The sequence below is a fragment of the Rattus norvegicus genome, chromosome 6, assembly GCF_021556685.1.
Source record: "Rattus norvegicus strain SHRSP/BbbUtx chromosome 6, alternate assembly SHRSP_T2T, whole genome shotgun sequence".
Lineage (NCBI taxonomy): Eukaryota > Metazoa > Chordata > Mammalia > Rodentia > Muridae > Rattus > Rattus norvegicus.
The window spans coordinates 54,858,960-54,878,777 of NC_141539.1; the positions used below are offsets into that span (position 1 = coordinate 54,858,960).

The 19,818-nt window shown below is 43.9% G+C and overlaps 1 protein-coding gene across 4 annotated transcripts in view; it reads right to left on the reverse strand.

Annotated features, from left to right (window-relative positions):
- Prkar2b (protein kinase cAMP-dependent type II regulatory subunit beta) overlaps nucleotides 1-19,818 on the reverse strand; it is a 91,270-nt gene that overhangs the window by 40,590 nt on the left and 30,862 nt on the right. Inside the window, exon 1 of one of the 4 annotated variants that reach the window (XM_087552278.1) lies at nucleotides 10,382-11,165. Coding sequence is in view for 1 of the 2 variants with exons in the window: in XM_087552275.1 (XP_087408401.1) it covers nucleotides 10,749-10,767 (19 nt within the window). In the remaining variant the exon portion in view is untranslated. 4 annotated transcript variants of the gene reach the window in all.

Here is a 19,818-nt window from a genome sequence, read left to right on the forward strand (position 1 = left end):
CTCTGACCTCCACAGATGTCAGGCATACCTGTAGCATGCATGCATACATACATACATACATACATACACACATACATACATGCATACATGCATACATGTATACATACATGCACGCATACATACATACATACATACATACATACATACATACATACATGCAGGCAAGATACTAATATACAAAAATAAATCTAAGAAAAAGGTTTAAAAATTATATAGTAGTCAAGGAGACTTTTTAAAAATTTTTACTGATTCTTTATGAATTTTCCATCATGCACCCCAATCACACTCATCCTTGCAACGTAAACCCACCTGCCCCCAGGCTGAAGAACACACACACACACACACACACACCCCTCTCGCTGTGGAAGCTGTAGTGTCACGGTGTGTCACACAGTATATCCTAAATGTTCAATGCAGTGAGTCACTGGTCTGGTTTGAGCCTCTGGCTTCTGCTACACTCTACTGGAGCCTCACTGAGACTCCTCTTGTAGATCCCATTGTTGCCCTGTGTCATGGAGATCCTGCAGCTTTGGGTCTGTAGGACCAGCTCCTTCACAGGCTCCAGCAGTTCATGAATGTTGGGTGGACCAAGTCAAAGCCTGCATCTGAGTCTGAGAGGTGGCTGAGTCGGACCTGCACCCGTACCACCAGGGCGATCAAATGCTCCAGCACCGCTCCAGCCAGCTCAGCCAATGCCACAGCTGGCAAGGGGCGGGGGAGGGGCGGGTGGCAGCTCTTCCTTGCCAAATATGATCCTTTGGTTTAAATACCAACTGACAGTTTCCCAAATTTGTCAAAAGGCTTCCATTGTTCAGGGAATATGATTACCTTTTGGCATTTATTTTGGCCCAAACTCTTTTTTTTTTTTTTTTTGGTTCTTTTTTTCGGAGCTGGGGACCGAACCCAGGGCCTTGCGCTTCCTAGGTAAGCGCTCTACCACTGAGCTAAATCCCCAGCCCCCCAAACTCTTCTTATATATTAAAAGAAACAAAATAGAAATACTAGCCAATACACTAATACACTCGCATCATGATATAATTCTGCCCTTCAAAGGTCTAGTCCCACTTTATATTATGTAGCACCACTAAGTAATTTCATTTATTACTCAGAGCAGGATTCTCGAGTACTTCTTTCTGGGGTGAATGCTGACTAACATATGCACAGGGGAGAATGAGGCCGCAGGGATTCTCTGAATTCAGTAATACATTTCCAGAACAAGAGTCATTTCACCACAGTGTCCTAGGATGGGAAACTGGGGCTTAACTACAGCAGGGATCACAAAGGGAGCTTGGTGGGTCCCAACTGGTCCAACACCAGCACTAGTGGAGAATCCCCTAATCAAGACTCTTGGTGCAATCGTAAGAAATCTAGCAAGACAGTGGCTGCTTACCAATGTGTGAGACGTGTCAGTATGTAAAGTCTCGAATTATATAACACGGGGAAAAGATATAGAACTCAAGAATCTGGCTTCTTTATTATTTAAAACAACAGGATAAAACTTGTCTAAATAAACTACTTTTTTTTTCCTGCTTTAGCCTTGCCAAGTACTTGGATTATTAAGTCCCCACCACCATCACTCCATTTTCATTTTTAAAAATGAAACTTAACAGCCTTTTTAGAAATTACATAGTTCCTGTCTCGTGGAAACTGTTCTAAGAAAATAAGACTTGGGGAACAGTTTTGTAGGTCATGACATATTTCTATCGGGTCTAATTTTCTAAATGTCTTCAGAAAAAGCAATGATATATAAAGACATGTATCCTAATCTCTTCTTTGTCAGAAATTCTCTTTTTATTAGCTGTCATTTTTCTCCGATCAAGATCTGAATCAATTTGTTAGATGATAAATTAAAAACACGTTCGAATGAATTTTTAAACTAAGATAGAATGATGTAAGAAGTAAGAAAATTGAAACCTAGAAACAAACTAGTGAACATTTGTGTCACATAAACTGGCAAAGTCGTTTGGCTCTTTTGTATTTATTTGTTTAAATAAAAAACAGTATTACAAAAATATGTTTAAACTGAAATTCCTCAGCACTGCGGGTGAGCGATGGGAATGGAATGAGAGAAGCCAGCTTCAGAAAGTATCATGGGCTTTGGAAAGAGGCTGGGGCGCAGCTCAGCTGAGGAGAGAAGTGGCTTTGCATGCACAAGGCCTTGGGTTTGATCCCCAGAGCCATATAAACAGTTACAGTGGTACAAGCCCGAGAGATAGAGGCAGGAGGCTCAAAGGCATCGTCAGCAGAGCTGGAGGCCAGTCTGGATGATAGTAAGAGCCGATCTCAAAAAGTAAAAGCCTTGAGGGCTGGAGAGAAGGCTCAGTGGTTAAGAGCACTAGCTGCTCCTCCAGAGGTGCTGAGTTCAAATCCCAGCAACCACAGGGTGGCTCACAACCATCTGTAATGGAATCCGATGTCCTCTTCTGGTGTGTCTGAAAAGCCAACTACAGTGCGCTCACATACATAAAAGAAATCTTTAAGAAAATAAAAAGTAAATAAAGCCTTTAACATTCTCAAGCTCAATTCAGTAAGTACTGTACAAGTCCTTTCATCTAAAAACTGATGGTTAAAAAGAATCCCCAATAATAAACAAAAAATAGTTAAGATGTGCACTCATGTATGCTACTACTATCTCTACATCAATCTTTAAGGGGCTAAAGGTGCAGCTCAGTTGGTCGAGTGCTTGCCTAGTACACAGGAGACCCTGGAGTCAATCCCACGCACCGTATCTACTGGGTGTGATGGCATGCGCCTGCTGAGTCCAGCTCTGAGGAGGGAGAGTTAGCAACTCAAGGCTACACAATGGATCTGAGGCCAGTCTGGAATACATGAGACACTGTCTTAAAAAGAAAAATAAGTAAATAAAAGAAAACTTCACTTTCGATTAAGAGTTTTGTTTTACAGGAATATCTTATAATACAGGGAAATGTTCACTAAATCTTACTAAATGTTTTTTATAGTCGTTTGTAAGGCAGGGGCATATTGTATATTTACAAAAAGTATGCATGGAAGATGGCTGTCAAGGTGGATACCAACGTTTACATAACAGTTGCCGTTCTACAGAAAGACCATGATTATCCTTATTTTCCTATCTGTACCCTTCTATGTTCTTCTCACTTCACAAGCAGAAAGGCAGGCAGAGCTCTGAGAGTTCAAAGCCAGCCCGGTCAACAGATTGAGTTCCAAGGCAACGAGGACTACACAGAGAAACCTTGTCTTGAAAAACCAGTCATCATCATCACCACCACCACCATCATCACCACCACCATCATCACCACCACCACCATCATCATCACCACCATCATCACCACCATCATCACCACCACCATCATCATCACCACCACCACCACCACCATCATCACCACCATCATCACCACCACCATCATCATCACCACCACCACCACCACCATCATCACCATCACCACCACCATCATCATCACCACCACCACCATCATCACCACCACCACCATCATCATCACCACCATCATCATCACCACCATCATCATCACCACCACCATCACCACCATCATCATCACCACCACCATCATCATCACCACCATCATCACCACCATCACCACCACCACCACTATCATCATCACCACCACCATCACCACCACCACCACTATCATCATCACCACCATCATCACCACCACCATCATCATCACCACCACCACCACCACCATCATCACCATCACCACCACCATCATCATCACCACCACCACCATCATCACCACCACCACCATCATCATCACCACCATCATCACCACCACCACCACCACCACCATCATCATCACCACCACCACCATCATCACCACCACTATCAGCATCATCATAATAATTTAAAAGTTTTCTCAACTTCTTTAAACATCTGTATTTCAAGAAGAAATCACTAAATTTCCATAAATTATTCCCACCTCAGGTACTAAAAGGAATTAGAAGCATAAAAGATGTCTCTTACTTACCATCTTTTTCCCTCTTTGTTTTTTTTTCTAGGTATCTAATCTTTTCTCAAAATTGGCTTTAAGATTTTATACTTCCTGAAAACACGTAGCCTCTAAAACTAGCAGAATCAAGGTGCTAAAATTTTCCCAAATACTTTAGGAAAATAATTCATTAGCAACGGCAAGGAAAAACTAAAAGCTGTTTCTAATACAACGAACAGCATTTATTTGAAAGAGTGGGATGGTGGGAGGTAGCCCGGTGGTACAGTGTTCGACTAGCATAGCGGGTTCACTCCTCACTTCCAAAGCCGGGTCTATCTCAGTCCTGTAACTATATGGATGCTGGGTCTATCTCAGTCCTGTAACTATATGGATGCTGGGTCTATCTCAGTCCTGTAACTATATGGATGCCGGGTCTATCTCAGTCCTGTAACTATATGGATGCTGGGTCTATCTCAGTCCTGTAACTATATGGATGCTGGGTCTATCTCAGTCCTGTAACTATATGGATGCTGGGTCTATCTCAGTCCTGTAACTATATGGATGCTGGGTCTATCTCAGTCCTGTAACTATATGGATGCTGGGTCTATCTCAGTCCTGTAACTATATGGATGCCGGGTCTATCTCAGTCCTGTAACTATATGGATGCTGGGTCTATCTCAGTCCTGTAACTATATGGATGCTGGGTCTATCTCAGTCCTGTAACTATATGGATGCTGGGTCTATCTCAGTCCTGTAACTATATGGATGCTGGGTCTATCTCAGTCCTGTAACTATATGGATGCTGGGTCTATCTCAGTCCTGTAACTATATGGATGCCGGGTCTATCTCAGTCCTGTAACTATATGGATGCCGGGTCTATCTCAGTCCTGTAACTATATGGATGCCGGGTCTATCTCAGTCCTGTAACTATATGGATGCCGGGTCTATCTCAGTCCTGTAACTATATGGATGCCGGGTCTATCTCAGTCCTGTAACTATATGGATGCTGGGTCTATCTCAGTCCTGTAACTATATGGATGCTGGGTCTATCTCAGTCCTGTAACTATAATGCAGCTTTTTCTACACCGTAAGTGCATTTGAAAAACCATGCCTTCAATCCCAGCACTTGGGAGGTAAAGGCAGGTAGGTTGCCGAGTTCAAGGCCAGTCTGGTCTACACAGCGAGTTCCAGGACAGCATAGTAAAGTGAGGAACATGGCAGATCCTGCCCCACCTCCACCATCAAAAAGGCAGAGAGAAATGATACAGAACTTAGGGGAGGAAATCAGCACTCTGGAAATTAAAGACATATGATAAGTGAAGAAGCATTTATTCATTATAGACCAGATTTTCAGTTAACACAGTAGAAATCACTGGCATCCCTGCTCAAAGATGCCATCCTGCCCCCCAATCCCAAAATCTGTCAGTATGGTAGCTTTGACCATACTGACACATGCACGCATGCGCGCGCACACACACACACACACACACACACGCACGCACGCACGCACGCACGCACGCACGCACGCATGCACAGGTACACGCACACGCACACACACACCCTGCCCTGAGCATTGCTGGTTACAGTGACCTAAGTAAAAGACAAGCAAGAGGCTTGGAAGCTCAGAGAGCATGAGATGGTGTCGTTCCCAGATGCAGTAAACTAACTAGAAACACAATGGAAAGTGAGACAGGTAGGAGTTTGGTTAATTTTCCATGTGTCTGTGCTGTGGCTATGCTTTGTGGGTATATAGAAGAAACTGGCAGGGCCCAAGCCATCCACCCATGTCTGGAAGTCAACAAGGCAATGGAGGCCGTCTCTGTGCTAGAGGGGACATGAGATAACCCAGCAGAAAGTCAAAACTGCCTGAATTTTAGATGTTCCCAAACTCACACAAGACCTATCAGCTGTCAGTGACTTCTGACCATACATCAGGCAGACACAAGCCAACCCTCAAAGCCACAAACCACAGTCAGTTGGAACTCAGGAATTAAAGCACAGACAAGTTAGTTCTCCCACCTGCTGGGAAGCAACAACCTGGAGAGGGGAACTCAGGATCCAGAATCATTACCATAAGGATCCTAAAATGTCCAGTTCTTAGCAAACATAAGACATGCAGAGAAAACGTAGCTGTGACCCACAGACTGCAAAAATCTGACTCTAACTGGGCACAGTTATGGAACTCCGCGAAGATTTCAAAGAGGCTATTTCCTTCATGGGGGCATAGGGAACCATATTGGATGAGCTGAATTTATGATAGTGATTCAATAATCAGCTTCATTAAGAGAAAACTACAAGAAAGATCCAAAGGGAAATTGTGTTGCTAAACCTAACAACCCAGGTTTGGCTTGGTTTTGAAGTCAGTAGAATGGCTCAATGGAAGGAAGAATCGAGGACTTGGGCTAGAGAGATGGTCAGTGGGTAAGTACTTGTTGCGCAAGCGTGAGGACCATTTCACATCTCCAGCACCCATGTAAAGCCAGGTTTGACAGGACACATCTGTAAGTCCAGCATTGGAGGGCGGAGACAGGAGGATCCCAGGGACTTGCTGGCCAGTCAGTCTAGCCGAGACAGGTTCAGTAAGAGACCCTATCTCAAACAGTAAGCTGGAAAGTGACAGAGGAAGATGTTGACCACCAACTTCTGGTCTTCCCACCTGCATGCACAGGCAAACACACCTGCATCTATGTGTGCACACATGCACACTATCCCATAGACACTAAACAAATATAACCAATGTTTAAAAGCCAATCAAAAACCCTGAAAGACAGATGGATAGAAATTATCCCTTTGAAAAAATGAATGAACAAAGATGAAATGTCTAAGAACCTTGTGAAACATGGGGCAGCGGCACACTGACTCGTGTTGAAGTCCCTCTCCAACATGGTACGAAGAAGAGAGGAAGGAACTCCCAGAGGTATTGGCAAAGGTTGAGGGTTAGTCTGTTGCCATGTATACCAATGCTAAAGTCCCAAGATATGGTTACCACCCAGACGGTGCGTTCTCACCTAACCAGCCTTTGTTGGGTAACCCTTGCTCTCCAGTTTAAAGCTACTGGTTAATAAAGGGCTAGATCTTGTAATTGGGTAGTAGAGAGAGAAAGGCGGGACCTGAGAAGTGAGTGAGAAAGACCATGGGAGATGGAAAAGGAATATGGAGAGGTCAGGAGGTCTTCATTAGACAGGATGGACCAGCAGCATGTAGGTGGCCCAGAGAAGTTCACCCCAAGGACAGACTGACGGCGCAAAAGGAGCCTGTGCAAGACTCAAAAAGTAGGTCACAAGGGGCATACGGTTTGTATATCTGGGAGAATATCACAGAACCCACCCAACCTAGGCTTACAGCTTGTGAACAAAATACCACGTTTCTGTGTCTTTTATGTGGGCTAGCTAGAATATATAATTAACTTATAGGCAAACAAGTTTTATAACTTTATAAAGACATTAACTTAAGATGGTTGTAGACCTCTCCTATCTCAGCATTAGGAGGTATATGGGAAAGGATAAGAAGTTCAAACCCAGGCTGGGCAACCTAAGAGCCTATCTCAAACAAGACAAGAAGTCCCATGTTTGCACAGAACAGACATAAAGACATCATCCATACCTAAGCATGGGTTATCCACATTGTTAATAGTCAAAACCAGAGAAAACTTCCAAATAGAACATTAATATGATGTAAGCCATGAAAGATAAGTTTTCGGTATGACTAAGGGAGGTCAAGGGGCAGGGAAATGGTGGGCTGTAAGTGTTGACAGATAACATGCTCCTCCAACAATTTTGTATCTAGAAAACTGTGCTTTAAAAATGCTGGGGGTGGGGGTAAAAAACCCACCACGAAGTGAACTCATTCCCAGTAAGCAGAGACTGCACTGTTAGCAGATGTTCAACAGAGGTCAAGGGAAGTCGTCCAGGCTAAGGAAGTGACACCTGACAGAAGCTCAATTCAAGAGGAAGGAAACAAGCATAGAGCACCAGAAACCATAAATATCTGGCCCACAGAAATGGTAGAAAACTGCAAACCATGACTTTAATAAGGAATTAATAACAAGAGTTTATCAAGAACTCAACAAGAGAAAAACAGCCTACTTTAAACATGGGGACTGGACTTAAATACACATTTCTTCAATGATGTGGAAAGTATCAATAAGCACATGAAAAATGTTTTCCCCATACCACAGATCAATAGGGGAAGGTAAGCCAACCCACTACAAAGCGATGCTTCACGAACCTTTGATTGGCATTTATGAAAAAAGAAAAAAAAAAAGCAAACACTGGTGAATCTGTGGAGAATCGGGAAGCTTGCACTGCTGGGGAAGGACACTGTGGCACTGTGGAAACCTGCAAGACACGACGCTGTGTGGTGAGCATGTCCTGCCCCCTCTACCCCCAGCCCCAGCCCCATCCAAAGTTCTTGTGCTTGCACACTTGGTTCCCAGTTGGAAGAACTATTCCGGGAGGTGACCATACGTTTAGAAGGTGGAACCTTGCTGGAGGAAACATCACTACAACTTTGAAGTTTTACAGTCTAGCCCCACTTCCTGTTTGCTCGGCTTCTGGACTTCTGAGGTGACTAGAGGGCTCCTGCCACTGCCGCCGCCATGCCTGTCCTGCTATGACAAACTATATCTCTTCCGGAATCACAAGACGATAGAAGACCTTTCTCAAGTTGTTTTCATCAGGATATTTTATCACAGCAAGGGAAGAGAAACCAATAAACAATGCCTCAGAAAAAAATTTTAATTACCATAGGTTCCAGTTAATCCCTCTTTGGGGAATATACTCCAAAGAACTGAAAGTGGACACTCAAAGAGATAGTTGTGCATCCGTTTTTATAATAGCATAGTAGTCAAAATGCAGGAGTAATGTCTACCAGGAAACTAATGTATGTACAAAACACAGAATATTCACAGAATGGAATGCTTTTTCATTTTCAACATGAAGGAAGCTCTAACACGTGTTATAGCGTGGATGACCCTTAGAGGCATCACGCTAAGTGAAATAAATCAGTTACAGCAGGATTGAGTGTAGCTAGTCAGACGACTACAGAACTCACCTTCACACAGACAGAAAGTAGCATGGTGGCTACCAGTGGCTACAGGAAGGGGGAATGAGGAGTTCAGTGTTTCATGCATACAGTTAGAGCTAAGATGCAAACCTCTGTGGGCGGATGGGGGTAACTCAGTGTGAAGACTTGATGCCGTGCAACCGAACACTTGATAATGGTTAAAACCTTAAATTTCGTTTTGTAAAACATAATGAAAATTGAGCAAAGATGCAGATTAGATGGTAATTAGATTAAGTACACATGGCACGGGTTCAATCTCCAGGACTACGCCGGAGGTAGTGGCCAGGAGTAGTGGTACACATCTGTAATCTCACTTGGCAAGTGAACACAGATTAGAAGTTCAAGGTCAGGCTGGAGAGATGGCTCAGTGGTTAAGAGCACTGGCTGCTCTTCCAGAGGTCCTGAGTTCAAGTCCCAGCAACCACATGGTGGTTCACAACCATCTGTAATGAGATCTGATACCCTCTTCTGCAGTGTCTGAAGACAGCTATAGTATACTCATATACATAAAATAAATCTTTAAGACTACCCTGGCCTATGGTGGCATGCACTGATAATGCCAGTCCCTATGGTAAGCTCCCTGGCTAAGCTCCCTGGTGAGCCCCACATTCCAGTAAGAAACCTTATCCCCAAAAAAAATGCACCTGAAGTTGATCAATGGCCTCCACACAGACTCACACACTCTCTCAAAAGCCACACTAGAAATCATTTTTAAATGAAAAGTTTGAATGCTTAAAGGCATGACAAATATTTCAATAAACATAAGACTCCATAAATGTATTTCCTCTTCTCTTAATTTCTTCAAAGGATTTCAAAATTAGTGATTAGAACGTCGGGTTTCTAATGTTAACGAACACGGGGGGCAGTAAACACTGAGTGGGCTCAGGAAGTCTGTCCTTTGGTGCTTCTGGGTCCACTCGCACATCTGTAAGACAGCTGGATCCCTACACACAGCTGCACCTGTGAGCGACGGGCTCCTCAAAGCTGCTTCCTGCACAGTAGCCAGATGAGTGGCAGGGACTGCAGGACCTGTTTTGAAACTAAACATTCTAGCCCCGTCATCCTGGGGTTGAATCATTTGCTAAATTCATTATCTGACACAAACAAGCAAACAAACCAACCCCCAAAACAAACAACCCATGTGTCTGATGGTTCCTCGAGTTCAGAATGAAGCCCAAGCTCCAGCAGCTCCACTGACACACACACATAGTTGCAGGTCTCAGGCGGTTGAGGCAAGGAGGCCAAATTAAAGGCTAGCCTGGGCTACATGGTAAGTTCAAGGTCAGTGTGGGTGACAGACCAAAACTCTGTCTTAAGAAATTATTCAGTAAATAGATTGCCGAGTTAATTACAAAGCTAAAAACACAACAACAACAAAACACCCAAACTCTTACCAGGGCTCTCATAGGCTCCTCCCCCTGGCCCGGATCCAGCTCTCGTTTGTGACTCTCCTCTCACGGTCCACAGGAGAGTCTATGCACTGACATTTAGTTAGAGCACTACTTCCTGAGCACAAAGTTGTCTTACATGGTTCACGTACCGGGTAAGTTACTCCGCCACTATGTACTCACACCGACCGAAATCCTGTTTTCCCATCAAAGCTATAACCAAATGCCACATAAGCCCTGACACTCACTTTCCACTAAATAAACAATCAGTTCGAATTACATCCGCCTTCTGTGTGGAAACAGAACGCTCTGTATACAGACTCACTTTACACAGGGCATAAATCCTAACACAACACGGAGAGAAAAGAGTTACCAGTCAGCACTGTCCTCATAAACCCCACCCGGAGCCATGGATGGAGTCAGGTACACAGGTTCACAGCATCCAAGACATCTCCTTTCTTCCAACACCACCCTGGCTGCCGTCCCCCTGAAGAACAGTCCCTGCTGCCTCCATCTGAAGCCTGCAGAGGAGGAGGTGCAGCTCCCTCTGGCAGCTGCCACTGCTGTGCATGCACCTGGGGCAGCCTGCGTCTCACACCACATGGAGACAAGCAAGAAAGAGGGAATCCCCTTTAGAGCCTGGGTCAGGAGCACTCAAGAGTGGGTCAGCAGGCCTACAGGATGGCAGATTCCTGGCTCCCTCACTCATGGCAGAACAGACACACTCTATGTAGGATATAGACATAGAATGAGAGCGAGTGACTTCCATCTCCTTGACATCTGTGTCAGTGAACAACTCTGAGGACATGCTCACCACAAAGCATCCTCACGGGTTGGGCCTAGGCTTCACCTTCCTCATCATTAACAGTTTGAAAACCATGTAGCTAACAGCGTCTTATAAACAATAAATACTAAGTGATCGTTAATTTAGCTAGAATGACAGCAGAATAACCGATATGATTAGAATGCATCATTCCTGTAACTATGAAAACATTATCATTCCACTCAACTCTCTCTTTTTTGCAGAAAGCAATGGTCCTCTTATAAAGTGGGAGGTACTTTCAACTAAAAAAAACGCCCCCCATATGATTTTAAAGTATAATTATTTTATTTTGTACAGTGTGATGGAACCAAGTGGTTGTTTGCTTAAGAAAACAACATTACAGATATAGTCTAAGGGGGCTGGGGAGATGGCTCAGTAGTTAAGAGTGTGCGCTGCTTTTCCAGAGGAACTAAGGTTGGTCTCAGCATTCACAACAGGCAACTTGTGCCTGCCTGTAACCCCAACTCCAAGAGATCCGATGGCAGGCTCTGACCTCTGGGGGTGCCTACACACACAGACAGACAGACAGACAGACAGACAAACACACACACACACACACACACACAGAGACACACACAGACACACAGACACACACACAGACACACACACACACATACACACACACAGAGAAAGAGACAGAGAGAGACTGAGACAGACACAGAGAGAGAGAGAGAGAGAGAGAGAAAGAGACAGAGACAGATACACACACATATACAGATTGAGAGAGAGAGAGAGAGGGAGATGAAAGTATTTTTTAAAGCTAAAAAAATGGGAAAAAATAGCTTCTAAGAAGAAAGGCTGACCTTGAACCCCTACTGTATCTCTCTAAAGCCATGGACATAAAGTAACGTATTTCTTCTTTGGAAACCCTTCCTTCAACAGCTGGGTGAACTGACAGGCAAGATAATGGTCCTATTCTTTTAGAGAACAGTGACACCTGTCCTGTACTGTTCTTTCTTGTCCTTCTACAGGAAGCAATATTCTACGATAAATACCAGTGTTTCTAACAGAAAAGGACAAACGTCCAAATGGGTCACCTGCAGCCACAACAGCAAGTGGTAAAACAGGCGGAGCGAGCATCTGGATACCAGGAGCTCCGGGTTCGCCAGTGTCTTACATTCTAAGTGTTCGAAAACCCATAGGCTGAGTGTTTCTTAGAGGCAGCCATGTTAACCTAAGAAACAGTCAGCAGACATGAGTCGGTAATCCTAGCTGTGTCAACCGAAGTTAGCTACAGGTACAGTCAAGGATTTCTGGACTCAGCCAGGCCATAACCAACCCTAGACAAACAGGACAACTCTAACTCCTGATGACTGAGCTAATCTGGATCTTTTTCTGGGGCTCTTCATGGTTTGCGGGTACTCAGGCTCTGTGCTCTGGAGGGACTGAAGCAGTCCTTGCTTGTGGAACATAAGACAGACTGACTGACAGGCACATTTATGTAAGAGCTGTGAATGCATGTGTGTGTGTGCACGCCTACACACACACACACACACACACACACACACACACACACACACACTCTGAACCATACCATTTGTTATAGAGTTAATTGAGTTGAAAGACATTCATCCTGGCCTTTCTCTGAAACCTACAGCCTATTCTCCCCCACTCCCTTTCTTAACAGGATCAACCTATCTTGTCTTTTCCTGCTGGCTGGATAAAGAATCTTCCATACAACTGATAAAAATCTAAATTGCCCATAAAATTGGTGCTTGTCTTCCCAAAGACATCTCAAACAAGGATGTTAAAATGGAGAACCTTATTCACACAGGGCCAGGATGTTTGTGGCTAGTGCTCCTTTCACCCTAAGTCTAAACAACACACCTTATAAAACCATTCTGTAAATTCCATGTTTACCTTTCAGGTAAGAGAAACAAGGAAAACAGCCACTTTTTAAAATTTTTTCCGTACTGCTTAAATTTTACTTTGTTGTACATGGCATCCCTTGAGCAATGTGACTCAGAGAGACACAGAATTATGTGCACAGCCACTGCCGAGACACGTAATCAGGACTCTGTGCTGATCAGAGTGCTGACGTCTGTGTGTCCAGTGTGAACAGTCCTTTTCCACAGTCAGTGAGTCCACCCATCAGTCCTGTCCCTGCCCACAGGAGCCTGGGTTTGAATAACTTTGCCAACTTCCGATTCACTCTGACTCATTCCTAAAGCTCTTGTCTGTGACAACAGTCAGGGATCCAACTTGACTCCCTACTAGGAGGAAGGGAGTCCTTCAGGCTACTAGGAGAAGTGTGTCTCCCCACCCACTGCTGACAGACTGTTAACTGCCAATTTTCACAACATCCTGTGCTCCCGGACCACTAGAGCAGAGCCTAGAAGTCACCGTCCTAAGCCTAGCGGCCTCAACAACTCCATCTTGTCTTCCTGGTGCATCCTTTTCTCCAAGTCACGTCTTCCTACAGTCACCCTGGACTCACCTGATTTGCAAATGTCCTGTGCCAGAATCCTAACTACTCCACCCAGCAGCAAGTTTTCATTTCTTTTTCTCCCCTCTCCCCCAAGACAAGGCCTTACTGAATCAGCGACAGGTCCCATAGGCCCCACACTTATGAATCTCCTCCGTCCATCTCCTGAGTGCGACCAGTGCTGGAGCCCCTCCACACCCAGTGACATGAACGTTCCAACTGCAAATAATGGTCCATCAGACCACAGTGTGACCAAGGCTGCTCAGCCATGCGTTTCCTGCCCTGCATTGGCTCCCTTCCTCTAGAGGACTGAGCTTTTCTCATCACCCCTAAGACAACTTGTAGGTCTACCATCCCAGTGGCAGCCACATGAAGAGAAATCCTTCCGTTTTACCAGGATTTTCTCCAGTTTGTTTTGTTTTGAAGGAGACAAGCAGCCAGACCTCAGAATGGAGACTGCGCTCCCTAACCTCCTCTATCCTGGGATCTCAGTAATATTTGCACACTACTAACCAATACGAATTAGATTCTCATCTATAAAGTAAGGAGCCGCCCTTGGGAATACCCAGTGTTGACAGAACTTTGGTACACAGTGCAAAACTGTGTAAACAGTAACTCTGACTCCTCAGTCTTGCCCCTGCCACTGGTTGCTAGGCAACCAAGGCAAAGAACTAGCCTTACTAGAATAGTACCTGGTATATAGAGTTGCTTTAAGGAATAATCAATAACACAACAACACAAATCCACTTAAATCAATAACACAAAGCCACTTAGAGAAGTTCCTGTCTCAAGTTCAGCACCCAATAAGTGATTAACTATTACGTACTTGAAGCATTCATTTCTCTTTGGAATGCCATGCTATTTTGTTTGTTTGATTGGTTTTGTTTTGTTTTGTTTTTTGTTTTCGAGACAGGGTTTCTCTGTATAGCCTTGGCTGTCCTGGAACTCACTTTGCAGACCAGACTGGCCTTGAACTCACTGACATCAGCCTCTCTGTTTCAGGAGTGCTGGGACTGAAGACCACCGTGCTCGGCTGCAATGCCAGGCTTTAATGACATTACAAGTTTGTATACAAACTCCGCTCAAAGCATGGACCCCATGTACTTATTTTTCATTATAAACTATCTTTACCTCATGCCATATTACTAATGCCCATAGTACTTTCAAATTAAAAAAAATCAGAAATCAGAGGGCAGTATTCACTTGAGCATGCTTTTATGAAGGGACAGATGGCTACCCCTGGTGCCCATTAGCATACCAAAGCATCATAAATACATGTTAGAGAGTTCATGTTGGTGTCCTGGCTCTTCTAACTCTGCTCCCTACCCTAGACTTTTCCAGCTCATGGATTTCCCTTCCCCCACAGCTTCTTATTCCCACAGAACCCCCATTTCAGACAGGTTCTCTTTGCACTCTCTTGCTCCTCTCTCTTTGTCTCCCCCCCCCCCCCCCGTTTTCATGTCCTGGTCCAATTCTTCTGGCCACATTTAGTCTAGTGCTTTCTCTCCCTGCTCTGGTCTCTTCCAGAGGCCTCTGGCTGTACTCTGCCTTGTATCTGTAACAAAAATCTCCCCCTCTACCATACCCTGGAATGGTCATGTCCTCACTTCATATGATTATGATTTGTGGAAATGAAGGGGTGGTGAATTTAACAGAAAAGCTTTTCTGTTAAGTTCACAGTTTAAAATTAAATCAAACACAATAGAATTTGTGCTATCAATACAACATACTATTTCAGAGATGCATTACGTCCCTAAAAGATGCAAATTAGAATACATAGCAGTTTCCTATCCTTGGGTAAAGTTCTTTTGCAGTTTGAGAAAATGGCATTGTGACTGTTACTTTAAATGCCATATGATATAAATAATCTTAATATGCATGAAACTACGAGACAGACACATAAAGCAGCTACCGTCTGCACATAGTTTCTTGCAGGACATGATGTTCACTAGTTGCACTAACTAGCACATCTTATAGAGGACCAATACTTCTTACTGTGATCACCAGCTCTTCAAGAACAGTTTCTAGCTGCATAATTGCTAGCTTCAATTATTCACCTAAGGCAGAATGAAGTATTCATCTAATGATGCCCTCTAATATGTGCCTAAGACTCGAGAGCTTGATTCTGGGTTCAAAGGTTTATTTAGATGTGTGCTAAAACAACAATTGTGTCACTTCCACTTTAAGAGTATTATTAGTCATGTTTGAAGAAGCAGAGCTCATTCCATGAATATGAGGTTAGCCCGATACTAGAAAATACATTAATGTAATTTATCTATCTGGCTACTATATAGTAAAGAAGGAAAGCCCAACAATGATAAGGATACAGTGATGACATCTGACATCCTACTCATCTTTTAAAACCTTTGTAGTATTAAGAACACTTAGCAAGTGTACATCACATGTTCGCCACACTTCACGAAACATGTTAAGTACATAACAGTAGCCATCTCGTTATTCAGCAGTACTCCATGCGCTTGGTACTTCCCCTAGCACATTTGACTGCTGTTAGACTGATGTCAGGAGAGCAAGCAGTCCTCTCAGGGTCGAGCACTCCATGAGCAGGTGTGCCCTGGTCTGAATTCACAGTCCAGGAACCTCGAGACTGAGCAGGCCGCTCACAGATAAATACAAGTGGCAAACAATATGCACAGAGGCTAAGTTATACTGAAGAGTAAGGAAATACCAACGGAGTAACTGACCTGTAAAATCAGAAACGTTTAAATGTTCCGTTTTATACTCTACCAGACTCGGGAAAAGAAGATGAATTCGTACTTAAGAGGACATCTGGCAACGGGTGGACAAAGTTCACATTCTCACAGCATCGGTAAAGCTCTTCCATTTCTAAAAATATATAATGTATGGATGGATGTATTTTTACGGCGCAGTTATGCAGCACTGTACCGTGTCTACACCCTAAACTTCATCCCTGGGCGAGTTTCAGAAGAGTAATCTTATTTGTGTACATACTCACTGCAACCACGAAAACATCACTATCGATTCACAGGATTCCAGTTGGGGAAAGCATTAATACTTCAGCTCTACGGTAGGAAATATGACCTCATGATTGAAACTAAATTTAAAAACATTTTAAATTTAAAATTCCTAACTTTAAAACTAAATTTAAAAAAACATTCTGACTCACTGTCACCTACAATATAGACCTGGGAACCACTTCAAATTAAAAATCTAGACTGGAGGAGCTAAGCCCCACCTCTCAGAGAGATTCACCTCATATACTCCCTCTCACCTCGTCTCACCTCTTTTCTTTTTTGTTATTTAAACTTTACTGATTCCTCGTGAATTTCACGTCATGCACCCCGATCTCACTCATCTCCCTGTTCCTTCATATCTGTCCTCTGCTCTTGTAACCTCCTCCCAAAACAAGAACAAAAACAAAATGTCACTGAGGAAGCTGTATGTGCCACAGTTGCCCAAACAGCTTTGCTTGCAAATGTCCACTGCAGTGAGTCACTGGTCCGGCTCCAGGTCTCTGGTTTATGCTACACTCTCTACACTGGATCCTCACCGAGACTCCTCTCAGATATCCTGTTGTTGCCCTGTGCCATGGAGAGCCTGCAGCTTTGGATCTGCAAGGCTGGCCCTTCCTGTCGGGATGTGCTGGTGGTAGTTGTCAGCCCGCTAGCTCTCCTGCACCCACACCACCAGGATGAGCTCTCCAGACTGCCCCAGCTAGCTCACCCAATGCTGCAGGTGGCCAAGGGCAGGGCCAGCTCTCCAGCTCTCCAGCTCTCCAGCTCTCCAGCTCTCCAGCTCTCCAGCTCTCCAGCTCTCCAGACCCTACCTGGTAAGTAGGGGAGAGGGATCTCACCCATGCCCACTCTTGATCTTGTCCTGGTGCCCCCATCTCCAGGGGCAGCTCCTGAGTGCCACAGCTAGCAAGGGTCTCACCTTTTTTCTGGGTCATCAAGCCACATCTACTATTTTTAACTGTTACGCTACTTACAATGCTTATGATGTCATTTTCTATATTATACAAACAGAAATAAATGGGCCTATTTATCTTTTACAGGATTAACCATTACAGAGGATTTAATAATCACAATGCTGCAAACCGATCAAGCAAAGACATTCAGTTTTTAATGTCATCCATCCTTGGGTATTACCTATACATTAATTTACCGTTTGATTCGCAGAATTTGAAGAGTGTAAAACCCAAGCACGGAGGCACATGCCTTTACTACCATCACTCAGGAAAGAGCCACGTAAATCTCTGTGAGTTCAAGGTTAGCCTGGTCTACACAGCTAGTTCCAGGCCAGTCAAACTACAGTGAGATCTTGTCGTTAAACAAACAAAAAGAGTGTGTAAATAAACTAAACTGAATTTTCCAGACATTAAGGTTTTATTCCCCTTCTTCAGGGAAAACTAAAGAGTGATGATAAACGTGAATAAAATGAAAAGAAACCACTTCTGGAAATGTAGGTAGGTCTGTGCCTTATAATTGTAGCACCTCAACACGTCTTCGATAATCTGAATGGTAATGTGGTGTTTTCAGGTTTCTAAATGTAAAGAAAAATTGTTAGCATTTAAATTTAGATCAAAATTAATCTGAACCACTTATTAAAAGCTGAAAACACAAATATGTAAACTGGTAACTCAGAGCACAGAAAATTCAGTGCTGAATAGGATAGAGTCAAAGAACATCTTTAAAATAGTAGAAACAACCATGACCCCGTTAATAATAACACTAATTTAGCTGTCTCGCCCAGCAGAGCCCGTGCAGAACAGCAGTGCATTTGGAGTTATTCAACAACTGCTCTCACTTTGTTGGAAATTCGGCATAAAAAAAAATCTAACATAATTTTAAAGTCCAGGATGAAAACCACAACAGAAAAATAGCTATAGGTTGGAAGGGCAAAGGGCACGCTCAGCAAGAACAAGGCCCTCGGTTAGGTACGTAGCACTGCACAAGCTGGGCATGGAGGCGAGTGCACACACACATGCACGCGTGCACATGAGTGATGCCAGCGCTCACACGGGAGGCAAAGGCAGGAGGACCTGAAGGTCAAGGGCATCTCTGTGGCTGCCTGATGATACTGAGGCCTCGGCTGCATGAAACCCTGTCTCAAAACAGAAGGGCTGCACGTGGTTTGACTTTGTTTCCTGCAGAATGTTCACAGAGACCTGCATGCTTTGACAGTGAGGCACACAATGCTTTTATAAATCCACTGTCCTGGGGTTGGGGATTTAGCTCAGTGGTAGAGCGCTTGCCTAGGAAGCGCAAGGCCCTGGGTTCGGTCCCCAGCTCCGAAAAAAAAGAACCAAAAAATAAATAAATAAATAAATAAATAAATAAATAAATAAATAAATCCACTGCCCTTACTCCTGTTTAATAAGAGAGTTAAAACTATCTTGACTCCATATTTCAATAACACTGATCTTGAGTATAACCTTGAGCACTGAGTCACTCTATATGTCAATCTCTATGCGTAGGAAATGAAGGTGGCCTAAAATCCCCCTGGAAGAGCTGCCAGGGACTCTCTCTAGCTGCCCCGGGGGGGGGGGGGGGGGGGGGGGGGGGAGGAGCTGAGGACTCCTGGTGGCACTCACTCGGCCTGAACCACTGCACCAGCAGCCAGAGGCACAGGCTTTTTCTCACCCTATCCACTGAGGTTCAAAACCAGCCCTAACTGATCCTCTTCCAAACGGTCCTTATTCTCGCTAGAGAACTTCATTCTCTGACAACAGGGCAGATGAAAAGAGACTGAGAATTGAAAACTCATGGAAAACCATCTGTGATTAATGAGCCATGTCAGACTGATGTCTGCCCACAGTCTGACAGGTACTCTGACCCCTTCAGGAACAACCAAACAGCATGACCCACCTCTGAAGCAGCCACTTAACTAAAGGGGACATTTTTAGTCTCATTTAACTCCTAATGGCGAAATATAATTATCAAAGTTTTAGTCAATAATGTGTAATTCTGGATTTTTAAGATTCTGGCTTTCAAATTAAAAAAACGAAAAAACAAAAAACAAAGAATTAAAATATACTAAATAGTTCCCCTTGTATACATGTGCTATTTAAAAAGCAACATTGATGTAGTTAATGGATTCGCAACTTTTAAAAAATGTACAAATGCCAAACAGAAATGCAATGGAAAGCAATGGTTTATTGTGGAGAGCCACATTGCAGACAGGGAGGGAAAAAAGTTCCCCACCCCCCTTTGCTGT